Source organism: Manacus candei, unplaced genomic scaffold (genome assembly GCF_025592945.1).
Source record: "Manacus candei isolate 608988 ecotype Guabito, Panama unplaced genomic scaffold, ASM2559294v1 h1tg000023l, whole genome shotgun sequence".
Classification (NCBI taxonomy): Eukaryota; Metazoa; Chordata; class Aves; order Passeriformes; family Pipridae; genus Manacus; species Manacus candei.
The window spans coordinates 24,890,759-24,909,021 of NW_026138071.1; the positions used below are offsets into that span (position 1 = coordinate 24,890,759).

At 41.8% G+C, this 18,263-nt stretch overlaps 1 protein-coding gene across 4 annotated transcripts in view; it reads left to right on the top strand.

The window, feature by feature from the left end:
• Positions 1-18,263, top strand: part of ERBB4 (erb-b2 receptor tyrosine kinase 4) — a 603,712-nt gene that overhangs the window by 62,931 nt on the left and 522,518 nt on the right. For 2 of the 4 annotated variants that reach the window (XM_051786745.1, XM_051786746.1), the window contains exon 1: positions 10,817-17,456. The exons of the other annotated variants lie outside the window; for them this stretch is intronic. In XM_051786745.1, the coding sequence (XP_051642705.1) occupies positions 17,279-17,456 (178 nt within the window). In that variant the 5' untranslated portion in view covers positions 10,817-17,278. Of the gene's footprint in view, positions 1-10,816; positions 17,457-18,263 lie in introns of those variants that run through there. 4 annotated transcript variants of the gene reach the window in all.

The window sequence follows — 18,263 nt, forward strand, 5'->3', positions numbered from 1 at the left end:
GGGGTCTTTCTTTGCTGTATTCACAGATCACTCCTGGCTCTCTTGCTTGGAAATACACACCCCAAATAAGCAAGCCCAGCTGTTCCCATAAAGCAGGTGATAAAATAGCACAGCAAAAGATAAAATAAAACTAACAAGTGATGTGCAGCGTGCAGGTATGAAACACACCTGCAAATGTGCTGGTACAGCCTCCTGCTGATGCTTGTACGCTCCCAGAATCTGGTGAGACCATAGGGCAGGCTGGAAGACCTTAGGGAAAGGGGTAGAAATAATTTTGTGGGCATGCCCCAGCTGGGCTGTCCAGTAACACTGGAGGTGTTCTGGCAACAGGGCAGGTCCTGGTTCTGGGTTTGGGTCTGAAACAATGTAGGGGTTGGCTTTAGTCAAAATATGTGTGATTTTTGAGTGCTTTCCTACTCAGGTTTGTTTGTTTGTTTTTAACAAGGCTAAGAAAGTCTGAAAATCTGGAATTGTTTTAGAGTATTGATCATAAAAATGTTTTAAGAGCTTTATGACTGTAAACACGAAAGTAATTGATAGCAGGAATGTGTGTTAGATCCTCATTCTAGCCAAAATCTAAAATTGTCAAATGTGGTGGCCAACTTTCTCTTTTTTTTGTTTCTTTAAAGTTTCAACAGGATTTTACATAGTCCACTACTGTCATATTCACTGGATGTCTTTTAATGCTGTGTTTGTGAGGCTTTGGGAAGGTACAGGCAGGCTATACTTTGCTTTTCAATCAGTAATGTTGAAAAAGTGGTTTTGCTTTTCCAGGGACAGCAAACTGCTACTTTAGTGGCACTTAAGTTGACAGGAACCTCCCAGTTTATTAGGGGGTGAACAGTCAGCCTGTCTGCAGTTGCCTCCTTACTTTAGGAGGTGACATCTTTCCATGGATCTGCTGGAGTTGGTGTTGATGTTACTGGGCTGTGTGACGAGCTCTGTGGTATGGCTGGGTATTAGCTGAGAAGGCATCTCCTTCAACATAAAGAATTAAGAAAGAATAATTTCCCTCTACGCAGCAAGGGAGTAACTAGTGATAAGCAAAAGTTATAAATAGAAGACACATCCTGGTTGTAGTGAAAATCTATCTGCATATTCAGCGATACAGCATTATGTTCAGAAGGGATGAAACATCATCTTTTTCTGGCTTTTTTTTTTTTTGACCTAAAATACACCATTTACATGGGCTTCCCGCCGCGCTGCACTCCAGCTTCACAGCCATTACACAGCCTGTAGACCCCCATTGCATTCCTGCAGGAACATCAAGGAAAACAATTTCAGTTTTCTGGGAGAACTGACCTGCAGCTCCAGTGGGGAGATGAAAGACTTGAACATTGAACAGTTTTTGACCCAAAAGTACCAGTGCAGGTGTCCCATACTCACCCAGGCTGTTCCTCCCTGCTGGCCCTGCTGCTCTGAGAGGACTTTCTTCTTGAGAAGGAAGTGCTGTGACATAACAGCCCTGCACTAAAGGATCTCAACAATTGGGTTCTGGGGAGTTTTTCTTCTTTTTTTTTTTTTTTTTTTCCAAGAAAACTAATATTTTCCAGTGGGGAAACATATTTTTTTTCTGTCCAGAATGTTTTCCTTTTAAAATCAAAACAGAAGCAAAATGCAATCTGTTCTGACAGGAGCGGGGAGGGAGGGAGGGAGGAAGTATTGGCTGACTCTGTGTATGCTATTTTTGGTTTGACTCATGGAAGACAAGTTTCTGGGAGTCTCCTTAGAATCCTTGTGCATCACAGGAGGTTCCCAGGGAAGAGCAATGGGGAAGGCTTCTTCAAGACATATCTGAACTCTTTCTGAGAAAAAGAGTCAAGGCTTTCCTTCAAACTGGAGTAGTGGTGGGTTGCTTTTTTTTTGCCAGTTACTTTTTCTTTTGAAATTTTTTCATAGTTTTAAGAACTGAAAATCTAAAAATCTTTCTTGTTCTTTTTCCTCATTGTTTTCCGTTCTTCATTTTCCCTGAGATAAAATTGAGAGAGGTTAAAAAAAAGGGGCAACATAAAACCAGTAATTGTTTTTTTTTTTTAATATGTAAACCCATAGAAAACTCCCTTTAAGCCCTCTTACATTCCAAGGTATGATTGCAATAAACTACTCAGCATTTTACTTTCCAAAATATTGCTGTATTTAGCAATAGCATAAGATCTTCTCATTGCATTCAATGTTTCCTGATGGGTCTTGGAAATGAGATGTTTGTTTAACTGTACTGCACTTCATTTGCTAATTGCTTGGGGTTTTTTTCCTGTATGACTGAAGATCTGGGTTTTAAATGACTGGTAAATAGACACACACACACACGCAGGCACGTGCACCCACACATAGACACTGGCAGGCCAATCTGCTTGCTGCATGCTCGCTTTTTTAATGCTTTTTTTTGTTGTTGTTATTTGAAAAATCATGTAAGCATAATAGGGATAATTAGCTTTGACTATGAGCAAATCTGGCAATAAAACACATTAGCTACAGCTTTAAATCAACATCTCAGCCTGCAGCCTTAACTCACAGTCCTGGTAAAATCAAACTAAAATGATCATCTAGACATTTGGTTTTAATTGCATGTGCGTGTGTATGTTTGGCTATTTGGCCTGTACAGGTGATTTTCTTGAAGTAGCCAAATTTGCTGAGAGTTGCTTTGAAGCTGGTGCTATAATCACAGGGAAAAGACATAAAATCTTAACAGACACACGACTGTTAAGTTCAAAGCCTGTTAATGGTGTTTTGAAAAAAATAGTCCTATAGGTAGCATGTCTGAGTTGCATTATTAGATGCCTAAGAATATTAGTTATGCATTGCAAAGAAAATAGTCCAGAAACTTGAGCTGAAATGTATAATAACAGAACTTCAGCTTTCCCCTACCCTTGAAAGAAGAGCTCTGGGTTGACTCCAGCCGTGAAAAGACATTTGTAATACAGATTAAATCTGTTCACATGGTGAATTTGTGGGGAATTACAAATGCATGTTAAATTCACGCTCTCACTTCCTAGGCACTAATTTCACCTTGTAGACCAGCCCCTTCTGCTTCAGGAAAAGCCAGTGGGGGTCTAGAGCTGGAGGCACCAGACCTGCTTATGCCATTAGGAAAACCTTACTGAGCATCTGCTGGCATCCCCTGTGCCTGATAACTCTGGAAAACCACCTAAGGATGACCCTGGGTGCTTGTCTCTTGTAAATGTGTGTGTTCCCACTGATCTGTCCTGACTGGGAATGTCGCCTCAGGTCTCTAACAATAAACACAAAAAGAACAAATAAAAAGAATGCAAATTGTCTTGTATACTTCCAGAAGAGAGACATTTGCCATCAGGGGACATTTCTGGGAGCCTGATACATCCTTGGGAACCTTGGAAATCTCCTAGGGTGTTTCTGGACATCCTGAAGACAGCCCCTGTGGTTGGGATTCATGCAAAATGCAATTTAAAACTGAAAGAAAGAACTCTAGGGGGACATTACTGGATTTAAGGGAGGCTAATGTCAGTGTGTTACTCCCATTTTATTTTCCAGTGCTACTCAAAAGAAGCAGAAGCAGCTAGGAAATATCCACGTGCTCTGAAAAACCACTGATGCAATATTTTAACGTGGGGTATCTAAAGTAGGCTGAGTGCAGGCCTGAATTGTGCAAGGTGATGGGGTTTATGCAGTTCTGCAAAATGTTTTAATGGCTGCAGTGGTTGAAGATGGGTTGAGCTCAGAGCAGTGGAATTGCTCAGATTCTTTGCTTTGCAGATTCTTAATGGTAGTAGTTTATAAGTATGCAGAAGCCTCTGTGCTGCAAGAAATGGCTTCAGGTGCAACGTGCTCAGAGCATTTGGTGAAAGCAGGAGCTCTGGGCTGTGCTCCCTGATGCCCTGAGGTTGTGCTGTGGTAGCAACCCTAACACCAAATGCAAGGTGTTTTCTGTTAAGTGTGGTGTGGGTTTGTTGGTTTGTTTAATTTTTTTATTCATATGAGGTGCTCAGTACAGGCCAGGGTTTATTACGCATTCAGACAAATTTTAGAAGTTTATCAGGCAGCCACAGTGTGTTGCCCTTCTAGTCAAGGGTGTGGGGGCTTTTGCAGCTCAAGGTGGGCTCCAACGAAGATGATCCAGCTTTAGGTCTGCTGGTAAATGTGAGACCACACCATTGACTGACTTGGCCAAGCCAGGTGGGTTTGGCTTGTTGTTTCAAGATGTAATGTTGAGTTTGGACCCTGGGCCTCTCTTCTCTTGATCGAGGGTAGGGAAGTTCAGGTTAAATTAAGGGCTGAGATAGAGGTGAGCATGGGGCATGATGGACTCAGCCCTGGAGTCCTGGCCTGGTCTGTGGTGCCACAGAACAGGCATTTTAAGAAGAGGGGCATTGATGGGCATGTGGAGAGAGTTTTGTGTTTAGATTTAATTTACCATGCCAAACTATTCAGAGCATTTCAGCTGATGGTTCACCGTGCTCCCCAAAGAAATGGTAACTCATTGCCTAAAGCCAGCTTCAGCACGAATGCTAATGATTAATGCCTGGAGATCCCAGTGGTCTTGGAAGCAATATAGTTAAGTAAAAGGCAATGGGTTGGATAAAAGGTCTTAAATCAGACTAATGTTGGCAAATGTCACTTGAAAGAGAGGGATTTTGGAGGGGGAAAAAAAAAGAAATAAGGAAGAGTAATTTAAGAAGAAATTCAAAGGAGGGAAAGCAGACATTCCCACAAACTAATAAAATTTCTGCAAATGAGAAAATGAGCCTGCTCAGATTGAAATTTAATCACAGAAAGGATTTCATTGTAACAAGGAGAATTATAATTACCACTCGAAAAAGGAGAGGGTTTTCTGCCTCTCAGCTGGCACATGGCTGCAGGAGCCTAGTGTTGAGGAGGGATGGTGTCAGGAAGGGAAGGAAGGGCCACAGCAGTTGTCCTTCCAGTAATAAAAATTAAACCAGATTCATTAGAGAGGCAGCTGTGGATGTTGCACATGTAAGTACCCTGAAAGCATTGTTCTAGAAACAAGTATCTGTGTTTCCCAGCGGTGCAGTGCCACCCAGGGATGCTCCTTGTGGGTCTTCATGGTGCTTCTCTACCCATGGAGGCATTACTTGGGAGGGATTTGGGACACTGGAAACCCTTGGGGATTGTACCACAACTGTAGTTATACTTCAGACTTATTTAAGGCTACCTGAAAGGTCAATAAAAACAGACACAAAGCGTGATATAAATACAGTATTTCAATGGCCAAAAAAAGAGCACCAGTGTGCACACCTTGTATTTCCTTTTGAAAATTAGCAGGTGTTGTTATTTTTGTTTTAAGAGAAAAACAATGATAAAAATCCCACCTGTTGTTTGTAGTTCAGCGGCACGAATCCTTCCAGGAGCAGGCTGACCATGCAGTTGGACTTTTAGCTTCTTTTAGAAACAATTACAGCCACCTCAGAGCTCAAAATACACCCGTAGTTTCTCTTTAACAAGTCAATATTTTCTCTGTTATTCCCCTGTTGTTTCCTTCCTTGTTTTTGTTATAGATGCAATTCTTCAAGCTGGGTTCATTTGATTGATATGTTCTGTTTCTTTTCTCTATTTATGGTATCGAGCTCCTGGAGTCTCCACTGACTTCATTAGAGTATTTTAGAAAATAAGTATCCTCAGCGTTATTTTCTCTCCCTGTCCTAGTGAAGGAAAAAAAAATGTATGGTACCATACTGAAGCATACTTAGAAAAAAAGAAACAGATAGTTTGTGCATACAGTGGAGTGGGGAATGATACCGACAGCATTTAATAAGGTCCTCTTTAGCATTCTATCAACTGCAAGGTTATTAAAAGAAATTAGAAATTAGGATTAACATATTCGACAGCTTTGACTGCATTTAAAATTGCTGCTGAAGTGCTTGGTGGGCAAAACTCGCATTCTGCTGATTTAATTTTTTTTCCCTTTAATTATTTTGCATTCACTTCTTTCCTCCTGAATTTTAGAAATGTTTTTTGCTTCATCCCAAATGCTCTTGTGGCTGATCCCATCAGGAGGAGGGGAGAGTTTCAAATGATTTCAAATGGTGGAGAGTGAGCATTAGCACCTGACATGGTGCGAGATAAGAAGCTAATTACAGTCATCGCAGTTAAAATGCAGGGAGTCCCACATCGATGAGTGCTCCAAGTCCTTCCCTGAATGCAGTGGGACACCCAGTGGGTTGTTTGAAGAAAGTCCCATTAGCCTTTAAAAGGAAAGTTCAACAGGAGTAGATTTCTTTGTGTCAGCACTGGAAGAGTTAATAAGACTAGGTTAAGAAAAAAAAAAAAAATTAAACTCTTTAATTGTCCAGAATATGCAATGCTATGTCTCCAGCTCTCTGTGCCAGCAGAGGCGTTTGGCTAGTGGGAATTAAACAAAGAATTGTGCAAACATTGGGAAGCGTCGCTGAAATTATTCAGCAGTCTTTTTTTTTTGGCTTCTTTAAGATTAATTTGTAAATTTGCTCTTGATAATCATTTGTAAAATAACCATAACCCTGAAATATTTCAGCTCATGTCAGGTTTAAATACACTGAACCCAGTAAAGTGAAAAGTCAATCAGAATAGAAATATGACTCATGTAGTATTTTATATTGCTTTAAAAAGAATAGTTTCAGGGAATTGTAAAAGAGAATTGTTTCCCTGGCCTTTTACATTTGTGCCTAGTGCTGCTCCGCTCAGTGCAGCTGTACTTCTAGGAACTCTCTGAGAATGTAAATGCCTGATTTTTTTTTTTTTGTTTTTTCTTTTATCTGTGAAAATCCTGTCTTTTTCCTTAATTAACTCAACTATTAAACAAAGAACAGTGAAACATGCTTTTATGGTGTGTATTTTTACAGCAAAGTATTTAAACCGGCCTGTTGAATAATTTCATGCTACATTAAGTTCAGTAAGATCTTTTCATATGCATCATTTTTAGTGCTTCCTATATCTTTGGCCATAAGCTTTTTAATTGCCACGTGGAAAAAAATGTAAAAGGAAATTCAATAAGAAATAATTCTTTGGTTGTTTGGCTTCATGTGATGCAGTGTTTTTCAGATGATAAAGTGAGCATCTGTTGCATGTTTTGTTTGGAAATCACTGGATCACCTTTAGAGTTACTGGCCTTGGCTCACCAAAGACTTCAAAAGTAGCTGCTGTGGGAAAAAGAGAGGTTTTATTAGGGCAGAAGGCTCAGCCTCTGGAACCAGAAGGGTGCTGGTAATTCTAGTGCTCGTAGCGATTTGTTAAATCTGTAGGATTTGGGAATGACCATTCCAGCGGCACAGGGAACACGTGGCTTAGGGTTTGTCTCACCCATCTCATTCTTGGTCTGGATCTTACACCTGTAGCCTGGATAAGCATGTTGTACCCTGCAATGTTTCTTGGCTTTTGAAGGCCACCTAATTTTTGTTCTGCTTTGTCTGGTATCAAAATCACGGTGTCTTTCTAACAAAGCTTTCCTCAAGCCCAGCGTGGGTGGGTTTTGAGGAATCAGCATTTTCAGCAAAGGAAAATGTTTTGCCTAAATGGATTCCTGGCATGGTCTAATTTACAGCTGCAGCCTTAGGCTAGGCAGAGCTGGAATGCTTTCCTTGGAGGTGTTTTTTAGACTAGACCATTCCATAAATACTTATTAAGTTTCTAATGCTGACATTCCTGCAACCTTTATGAATGAGAATATTGTGCTCATAAATTGAACAAAAGGGAAACAAAAAAAATGGAAGCTGTTCAGCCTGTCATACATTTTAGAGAGAAAAAAGGAGAATAAAAGGTGAACTGAAGACCTGGTTTCCTCCAGATCTGAGCTGCGTGTGTCTTTTTGTCCACTTCCATGGCTCTCTGAGAGCCTGTGGGTGAAAGCCCCTTCCCAGGGAGCTGCTGCCTGATGGGCAGCAGAGAGATGCCCTGAGGTTCACCCACATGTGTTTTCAGGATTGGGGCTCTGGCTTGACATTTTGGCATTGAAGAGCTTCCACCCCATTTGAAAGATTTTTAGCTTGATATTTACTCACTTTTGAATGTACACATTTTTAAATGGTAGCAATTAGAATGATTATTTTTATTAATTCCTCCAGGGTTTGAAATTGGCCCTACAATACTTAAATTTACCTGTGTATCACTGTTAAATACTACCTCTTTGTTAACCCAAGTTAGTGTTGTATCTGGAAAGCCTTTTCTTTTTGTGAATTTTGGTGTTGCAGAGTCAATGTACTTTTGAGACCCAACTTTAACCTGGCTCTTGAATATGCAAAGCCTTGTTATGGCCCTCCATCCTGCACATGGTCTGACATGTGCTAGGAATTCACCTGTGAGGACAGGTTGTTTTCAAAGTCAGAGGTACCATGTGGGGAGCAAGTCTCACCAGGTCTATCCATGTTCCTTGGGAGTGATCCGAAGGCTTTGCAGATTGTCACAGGTGAAGATGCAGACAGACAGCTCCCCTGTTGCCTGATATTTTTAACTGGATGATAACAAAGGGCTCTTCTCTTAGTAATGTGTTTTGCAAACTGCTGAGCAGTTGTGACTGAGCTGATGAAGAAATCAGACCTTAAAAAGCCAAATCCTGCCCAGGTCATAGTTCAGTGCTAAGCCCGCATTTTAGCCACTGAAAGATGATACAAAAAGTGTGGGTTTCTTATTGTTTTGCATTCTCTTTTCTCTCTGTGAAAACATTTCATCAACCACACTGACCAAAAGACTTGGGGACTGGAGGGGATATGTGCATTTATTTTAGCCCTCCCTTTTCTCTAGGGCTTAAGCCAATCCTAGAGGACTACAGGGGCTGCTCCAACACTGTCCCCTTCTTATCCTCAAGTGCACGTTGGAGGGAAACTTGTGGCACCAGTCATGGTTTGTCTTCCATGCTGCACATGAAAAATGCAGGGGTGCCCCTGTCTGGGTAAAACTTGGAGGATTGAGCTTGAAGGTCATCACCTGCAACGTGGGAAAGGAGGGTTGTGCTGTGGCTGTGGCTGTGGGGCTGGAGGTGGGTCATGCAGTGTGATCACTTCAGGTTTTGCAGCTTCCCTTTTGCATGGACTCTATGCACCCCAGGAATGTAAATCTCTGCTGCTGGCATTGCCTTTAGATGATTATTGCAGTGTTTGGTTATAGACTGGTTGGGGTTGAATAGAAATTGTTTTATTTCCTCTTAGTGGGTCTTTTTTATTCATTTTTTTAATTCTAGTTCAAGTAGGTGGAATATTCCTTATTTTCTTTCATTTTAAGGTAAACACAATTACCGTGATATATCCTCTCCAATTTCTGTTATGACTGTGCTTTGAAACTATAACCTATTTTTAGTTGAATATCCTTAGAGAAAGTCTAAGAAGCCAGAAAATGCTTTAGTGGGAAAACGATAAGTTCAAATAAAGCTTACAGAGATAGTGCTCACCCAGCAGATGAAAATATGAAGTCTGAGGATTGTTGGGCAGAGTATCTCTGAATCTCTCGTTCCTTTCCAGCTAAGGTAACCTGATTATCACTGTAATCTCTTTTGCCCTGTCACTTTGAAAAAACAGTATCATCTATCATTCTGTAGGAAAAAAAAACAACCCCTCCAAATAATCGTAGTCAAAAGCAAATATTCCTTATTTGAGCATTGGTTTAAAAATGAGAGTAATATTCATACAGCCAGAAGTGTATTTTATATATAGTTTCATATATTTATAAATATATATATAAATATATATATATATATATGGAAGGCACTGTTTGTTTTGAGCAAATATATGGCACAAAGTTTATGCTCTGTACAGTTTCTGTGGGAGATATCTGGGCTGTTGGGCCATTACCTATGAAATGATTTATTTCCTTAGCAGAGATCTGCAAAGGGACACTGGCACTGCCTGAGTGTGTCTTAGCATGTGTGTGCCAGCACATACATTTATCTTGCAGAGTGGACTTTGGCCATGGACAAGCACTCAGGAAAGATGAGATATTTTGTTCCACCAGATAAGGTGCTTATGAAAGTAAAATTTGGTTGTGTTAAATAACTAATGAGAGGAATTCAATTATTTTCGGTTTGTTGGTCCATCCTGAGAAAATTACTCCTAAATCAGTATTAGCCTGTATGATGTGATAACTTACTTGGCAGGGAATAAATTGAATGGGTTGGGTTAACTAAGGATTTATATCCTCAAGATGACCAAAATCAGCACTGAGTTCCACTCCCATAAACAAGGGGTGCATTAGCTGGGCAGCAGATGCGCGTGCATACACAGATTATTGTCCTTCGTGAGCATCCAGCTGCTGCCAGGCCTCTCCTGATCTCCCCTGAGTGCTGGATGCAGTTTTGGGGTTTGGTGAGGTGTTGGATTCTGGCTGTGCTGAGCAGCCCCCACGTGGAGGAGGACGCCCAGTTCAGGAGCCTGGGTTTTTGGCTGCCGTCAGTACAGCTGCTGCCATTGCTGGCGGGCAGGGAGGACACCTGTGAGCCCCTGTGAATGAAGGCAGCCTTCACTTTGGGAGGAAGGCTGCCGAGGTTGCCACAACAGCAGTGCCCGGCGCGGAAGCGTGAAGAAAAGGCCGATGCTTTCTGCCACGTGTGCTCGGTCGCATACTAAGGAAGGGACAGTGGAGGAATAAAAGGCACTGGCTCCTTGGCTGGCCTTGCTGCTATTCAGAGCTTGCCCAAATGAGCAAGGCTGGTGTAATCCATTCTGCACACCACAGTAATATGGTAATATTGGAAATACGGGAAGGGAAATCCTGGCCCCGTTAAATTTGTGGGAGCTTTTTGCAAAGAGATCAGTGGAGCATTCATCTCTTCTGCTTAGTTTTCTATAGAAGAAGTAGTTCATCAGCATCTGAAACAGAGACTAGGGTGTTATTTGTTTGTTTAAGAATGCATGGTAAAGAACCTGGTGATTTTACAATCTGAAGCAAAATTGGGATGGTTTCTTCTTGGTCTTCCACAGCGGTTACAGCTGGTGTGAATTCCTCTGGGCAATGCCTGTCAGAGGGACCTGGAACACCTGGGAAAGGCTTTGAAAATCAGTCAGGGCTCCCCTCTGCTCTCTTCTGCTGCTATTTCCCCCTGGCTGGAGAAGCCTTCTCTCATCAGCAAAGTTTCAGTGGCAAAGCCCCGCTGACGTCGAGAAGCGGTTTGAGCAGCAGTTCCTATGGTCACATTCAGCCCAGATGGTTTCAGCTCTCTGCTCTTCTGTGCTGGCCATAAATTTGTCCTTGCAGTCTGAGCACATGCAAGTGAAATCTTCCAGCTGTGGCTGTCTTTTGCTAAAGCTGTCTGAATCTGCTTTAGGCTACTGATGGAGGGACATTTCCCCTCAGACACTTATAAATAAGAATTTAGCGTGAGTGAGTGATGTCTAGTGATCTCCTAGTAATTTCTTCAAATGCTTAATCATACATGTGTCCCTAAATATCTTCTCCATCTCATCCCTAGATGTTCAAGCTGTGACAACTGCTTCAAGATAAGTGTGGTGTGTATAGATTTTTGTGTTTTTGATAAGAAAAAAATTATATGTGTTTGCCTTGTGCTTTATTCCTTGTATTTTCCCACCTAGTGCAATTGGACCTGCTAGTAAACCACTAGACCTCTAAGACAGACCTTTGTAGGTGTTACCTGTTTTTCAAGTTGTGGCTATTCTTTCTTTGCATCACCTCAACAGAGCCAAAGCATATGGAGAGTGATAGTCATTATAATTAAACAGCTTGGTAGTTGGTGTCGCTGGAGGTCTCTGTAGGCTGCAGATAATGGTGTCACAAATTTTGCTACCAGGTGCTCATCTCTCAAGGCAGAAAGCAAGCTCTCTCAGCCCACCTTTGAGCCTCTGTAGTCTGGAAAATGGCTTTCAGCAACACTCCAGACAAGCTTTCTTGCTTCCTTCAAGCCTAGCTTACTGGTAAAACGACTGCCTAGATGTCTGGATAGCTGACTTGATTTAAATAGCAGGGGAAAAAAAATTAAAAATTAAAATAAAGTAAAAATCTATATTTGGACATGATTGTATTTTTTTATCTTGCTTAACCATATAGCAATTTTGTAGACTGTTTCAATGAATTAATTCTTCTGTTCTAATGGCATGCATGGATGTGTGAAGGCATTTGCCTATTTGTAATGACATGCAGCAGTTACATTTATTTACTGAAGGAATCCTCCTTACTTGGGAGAGTTCCTTGCCTGCTTGTTCTTACTCCAAGTCCACAGGATTTGGCTGTCCTTTGTGTCTGCCTGACAGGTACTCACTCCCAGACTAAGTGGGATGCCTTATTTCTGGTCTCTGTTTAAAGAAGAACAAAAAAAAAAAAAAAAGTTGTCTTTGCCAACATCGCGGCACTTTAGCCAAATATTTGCATTGCAATTTGTGATGAATTATAAATGAAGCAAAAATGTGTCATAAATTTAATATTCAAAAATATCCTATCATGTCACACTACCTTAATTTTCCCCTTTATTCCTAAAGCGTAGGCAGACTGGTAAGATTGGCAGATGCAGAGTGTGAGCGAGGTAGTTTCTGAGTCAGTGGGTACAGCTTGAATTCCTCCCTGAGAATGGTCTCACTCATTTTCAGCTGTCAAAACAGCACTTGATTGAGGCTGCAGTTAGCACAAGAGCTGTGTGATGTGGAGAGTAGCCTGAGCATTTGAGTCACAGCCGGATGAACTGTGTCTTCTTCCTCACCTTCCCCCTCCCTCCCCTGTAGTCTTGCACGAGATGGCCAGCTTAGCTGGGGTGATCTGGTCCATCCCTGGCCCAGAGTGGGGTCAACATGGGCTTTGCTCAGGGTGCTGCTGATCACTGGGTAACTCTGAGATGAAGGCAGACCCAGGGATTTGTCCAAGACTCCTCAGAAACCATAACACGAACATTATTGTTATGCTGTTGTGCTGGAGGTTTACTAATAAAAACGAGTCTGGTTTTTATACCCTGTTGTACCTGATTGATGGCTTCAGGGTTGTTGGCTGAGCCGTGCAATGGGGACCCTCGGGCTGGTCCCAGACCGTGCATTGGTGGTGTTAATAAGCAAACACACGTCGTGAGCTCCAGTGTAGCTCACCAAGGGCCTGCTCAGGTAGTGAAATGTTTACGGTGTCTGTTTTTGCAATTAAAAACTAGCTGAAGACAGAAATCCTGTACTGCTAACTCCAGTCTCTGCTGTAATACCCTAGTGATCAGTACTGGGCTTTCCAAACAGTCTGAGATGATGAACTGCTGATCGTGTTCTTTCTAAACTCTCCATAGTTAGGTCTTTGTGTTTATCTAAACAATTCAGCTTTTTTTCTTTTAGTGTTTTGTAAGCACAATCATTAGTTCCTGTGCTTTGCTAAGGAGAGTGAAGTAAAACAACATGTTTTCTACTTTGTCTTTTTAGTACAATTAAGTCCAGATTGAGTGAAAGGCTGAGTCTGAGTTTCAGAGTTTGCCTGAGGAAACAGTAAGCTCAGAAACTTCGAATAGTGATACTTTTTGTGTTATACAAGTTCATAACTGACATGATTTTCAAGATGTGGAAGTTGTCTGGAGTTTTGCTATCTACTTTGGGAGCAGGAAAATGAAGATCTTTTAAGGAATGCTGGGCTACCACTGACATCATGTGAAATACTGTGATGTAAGAGCCTGCTCTGGAGTGGAAGTGTCCTGGTAATGTTCCAGATCAGAGTACACCTGTGTTCCCATGTCCATTTTTTCCTCGTGAATAACACCAGATTGATTAACTCATTCCCATAATTAATCAAAATCATGTTTTGCTGGCATTGTTGCTTAGCTGAATTCCAGTGTGACATTTCTAGAGATCCTCCTAAATTATCTTGGAGGGATTAAAGCTCATTTAATTGCCCATTTTGTTACTGCTGCAAGTGTTCTAATCTTACCATCTTGTGTCATCTGCAAGATTTACTTTCTGTTCTCAGATAGCTGGGAGTCTCAAAAGTTCACATTTTTTATGTTGTTTGTGTTGGGTGCTGTCATTCTTGGCCTTAAATTTCCATGCCTGTATGAAACCTACACCTCAATAGCTTTTATTCCGGGGAAGGTAACTTAGAACAAGTCTACAGCCAGAGAACTTCGAGGGGATGCTCCAGATTAAGATCCTGTAACAGGTGTGATAGATACTGATGCTTCAAAGGAATCTGCCAGCAAAGACCTTTTCTCTGCTGTTAATGCCAGAGCAGCTCTGTACAAGACTTTGCAGGACTCTTGGTGAATTTTGGGCAATTTGTGTTACGGAGTAAATGGATTTTTCTGTCTGAAATTAGTGAGAAATGCTCAATATTCTGTGTTATAGGGAAGCAAACTGTTAGATACATGATGAGAGTGCTGCAGGGATGTTCAGGACAGTGAAGAAATAAGGAGTGGGGAGAGAAAAGACAAACTGATGCAGACTTAATTTTTTTATATTATTTTCTACATGCATACATCTTCTCTTTACAGTTTTTGGGGTTCTTGACAGATATGTGTGCAGCCATGAAATCAGCAGACAGGCAGCTTTGAACTGTGCAGTGGATGCACAGAGAATATTGATTGAGCTAAGCTTTCACTAACCTTGGTAATAAAATACCTCGTAGTCCAGAATTTCAAATGGCCAAAGTGTGCTTCAACCTTGTCTGCAGTGTACTAATGACAAACTGGCTTTTGTTCAACAAAAGGCATCAGGACTTCTCTTTCCAGCAACCTTTTTTATTAAAAAGATATGAATGTAGTAGCAATCTGCCTTTGTTGTGTCCAGGTTTGAGGTCTTTTCTATGCCCCTGTTCTGTCTAGTGCTATTTATTTGGTTAGCTGAGGTCCTCGGAGGGTGATTCTTAAGAAAAAAAATTTTAAAACCATCTGGAACACTAATGTAACTTGTTGCTGTCTTTCTTCTCCATTATGGCAGCTATTATGAGACTTTGCTATCGTTTAAATGAATTTTTTTTCTTTACAGAAGAAAGAGTTGTTTTCATTAAATCCCCCCCATCATCACAGGATCTGTGGTGTTTGTTCCTGCTCTGACACTGCACCTCACAGATGCAGCGATGCAGTGAGAAAGGCATTTTTTCCTGAAGCAGTGTAGGGATTTCCCTCTTCCAGGTTTTAGGCTGGTACCCCATGCTTCTCATGCAAGGCATGCTCTCACCTTTAGACCCAGTGGTGCAGAAGGAGATAACCTGTTTAAGGCAAAAAACATTTTATGGTTCCACACAGCTTTTGATTATCGACTGAAGGAATTGTGGTTTTCACAGCAGAAACACACATAAATGGTGACTTGTTCTGTTTCTCTACTTCAGATGAGTAATTAGTAAGTGCTTTGAGTGAACTTTTACTTGTCTGCCAGCTCTGTGGCAGGAATCATGGAATATAGAATTGTAGAATATCCTGAATTGGAAGGGACCCATCAGGAGCATTGTGTCCAACTCTTGGCCCTGCACAGGACACCCCAAGAATCACACCATGTGCCTTAGAGTGTTGTCCAAATGCTTTTATCCAGGGTGCCAGGATGTATTTCAGGGTCAGAAAGGGATTGGGAAGAGGAAGGAACGAGATGGATGTTAATACAGTGCAAAATTTCTTTCCAGAAGGTTGTTTTTCCTGCCACTAACATGAGTGGTCCTTACCCAGCCATTCAGCTCTCTCAGAGGACTTGTTTTGGGGTGGACAGCCCGTGCACAGGAATATGTCTGGGTGGTGATGGTGTGTGCCTTCACCTCAGCAGCAGAATTGGGCAAATCTTTTTGCAGTGGTTTCATTTTCTGAGCCTGTCTCTTTGGATTTTCCTGCCAGATGTTTCCCGTTCAATCCATATTGGTTTCTGTTACCACCTTGAACGTTGACTTGAGGTGCAAATGAATATATTTCAATAGTATCGTTGACTTTTGCATGAATTAGTGTAATTTTCTCTTAAATACCTTGCAGTTTTGGACAAACGTGGTTTATTAGAAAATAATTGTACCAGTTTGAAAGCACTGTTTCTGAGTTCAGGGAAGGGCTTTTTTTTTGTGGCTTTGACACGTGTGGCTCCCAAAGCAATGTGCTGCTGTTGAGGCAAAGACTCTGGAAATTTCAGGCAATGGCTGGCAGGAACATGCAGGGCGAGCCCTGCAGCCCTTGGCCTGTTAACCACAGACATCCTGAGCTGCCCTTCACATCTGTGCTCCCACGGCTACCCTGGGCAGGGAAGGAGCAGTGGAGGTTGAGTGGAGGGTGCAGAAAGCAAGCAGAGGGCACAGCTTTGTGTGGAGTCACCATTCGTGGGAGCCTAATGTCGGTACACAAGAGTTAAATGGAACTATGTAAAATCCTTAATGCAGTACTGGATGTTCTCTTTAGGAATCACAAAGCATGTAACATCCTTATGTTCTCCAAAGAGTTTATTTGGCAGCCTGTTAGCATCTCACTGTGACATGACTGAAGGGGGAATAACCAAAATAACAAGGTGGCGAAAAGAAGGCAGCAGTTACCAAATTGGAATAACAACTTCATAGCGTAGTACCTTTGAACCTGTGACTCTCTGCTTTCCCTAGATGGGTAGCAGGGCTTAATGGCATCGAAGACAACATTATGCTGGTCAAATTGTGATGGGGACTCAAGTAATTTTGCCTAAGGCTCCCACTTGCTGCTGGATTTCAGTATGTCTGAGGATGAGCCGGTCCATGTAATTCAAGGCAGTCTTTGCTCGTTCACTTTGGTCTTGTGCAATTATTCAGATTTTAGGCCCAGAAATATCTTTGCAGCTAACCAGGAGCAGCATGAAGTTGCAAGGTAAATATTTCTGTCAATGGGAAAGGAGATCTGTGCTATAGGTCAAGATTTCTGCCTAAGAAGAGGCAGTAAGTAACCAGTGTACGAAAATGAAAGAAAGGATTGGACAAAGTAAAGGATTAGGATATTCAAATAGCTGGTAGATTAACCCAGCACATTGCATACCTTTGGGTCTTCCCTCTTTGGATTTAAAAAACAAAACATCTTCCAGCTCATCTGTAATATTATTTTCATGCAGATACCTTTAATCCTGTAGTTTCCATTTTCAGAGCAAACAAAGATGTGTTTATTTTCCTTATAAGCCCTTTTCCTATCATCCGTTTAGTATTTTTGAAGCTAATGATTGAGACAGATGGAAAGCAGGAATAGTATGCAAATGACAATTTGTCAAAGGCAGTTTCAAGCCACAGGCTGGTTACCCCCCAGCCTGGGAGCATCCCTGCTTGGTCCCTGCAGAGGGATGCCAAGGGCCAGCATGGTCCCTACACCTCTGAACAGGGAGTTACTGGCATGTGGGCTACCCCAGACTGTGCATGAACACACACGCACACACATACATATGTCTATTTATATTTTACTAAGGAAGTGACTGTTTTGCTGTCATTGTTACCATTTTCCATGTGTTTAATGGAAACAGCAAACCTCTGGCTGTCCCCAGCAGGTGAGCATCTCGCCACATGTGAGCAGCTCCACCCAGTGCATTGGCCTCTTTTATTACCTTCTACATTCTTAATCTTCTGGAGTTCCTTTGGGAACCACTCCACGTGGGAAAGGTGTTGCATTACAGAAAACCAAGGTAGGAGGCTGTGCAGTGAAAGTGATGCTGTAATATGAAAAGATGGCACATGTTATCTGGCACATATCTGGAATCCCAGAGAGAAGGAAGCTGTGGCAAACCTCTCAGGGTTTCCCTAATCCTCCAGCTATTCTCCTTTATTTTAAATGTTTTTTCTTGCTCTCAGTTTGCTCTGGGTTTGTACCAGGACAGCTTTTCCCTTCTCGCTGCTTCCCAGCATTTTCTCTCCCCTTGCAAAATGCAGCACCATTAGATAAGGGATTGTAGACCTGGCAGTTCCATGCAAAACTTGGGGAAGGATGACACCCCTCCCTGGTAAGCCTTTTCTGTGTCAGCTATGATTTTCAAAGTCTGCATCCTTTTCTGTTTCCTTTTTTTTTAACATCCCTAAAATTAATGTAGCGATTTAGTGTCTGTGTGCTTAAATGTGTGTATAAATGAGAGTACACATAGAATCTGCCCAGTCAAAACAGTTTCCTAACACATCTGTTGCTGAACAGATGCTCTCTGTATTGGCCAGCTTGGCTGTTGCTGGCTTTCTGTGCTTGACATTAACATGAATATTTAAGAGTTATGAAGACCTGATTGCTGTGGTATAATCTAACATAACAGAGGAGAATCCCAAAGCTTTGGCTTGCCTGAGAAGCGCCACCTACCCCAAAACCACGGGCAGTTGATTTCAGTCCTTTAAATGATGGAATCAGCTACATGACTTTGATTGCTGGCCTGCTGCACTGGATCTTGGGCCATTTCAAGAGGGACACGATGCAGATTAACTTCTGAACTTATTTGTAGTGCTGCCTAGCA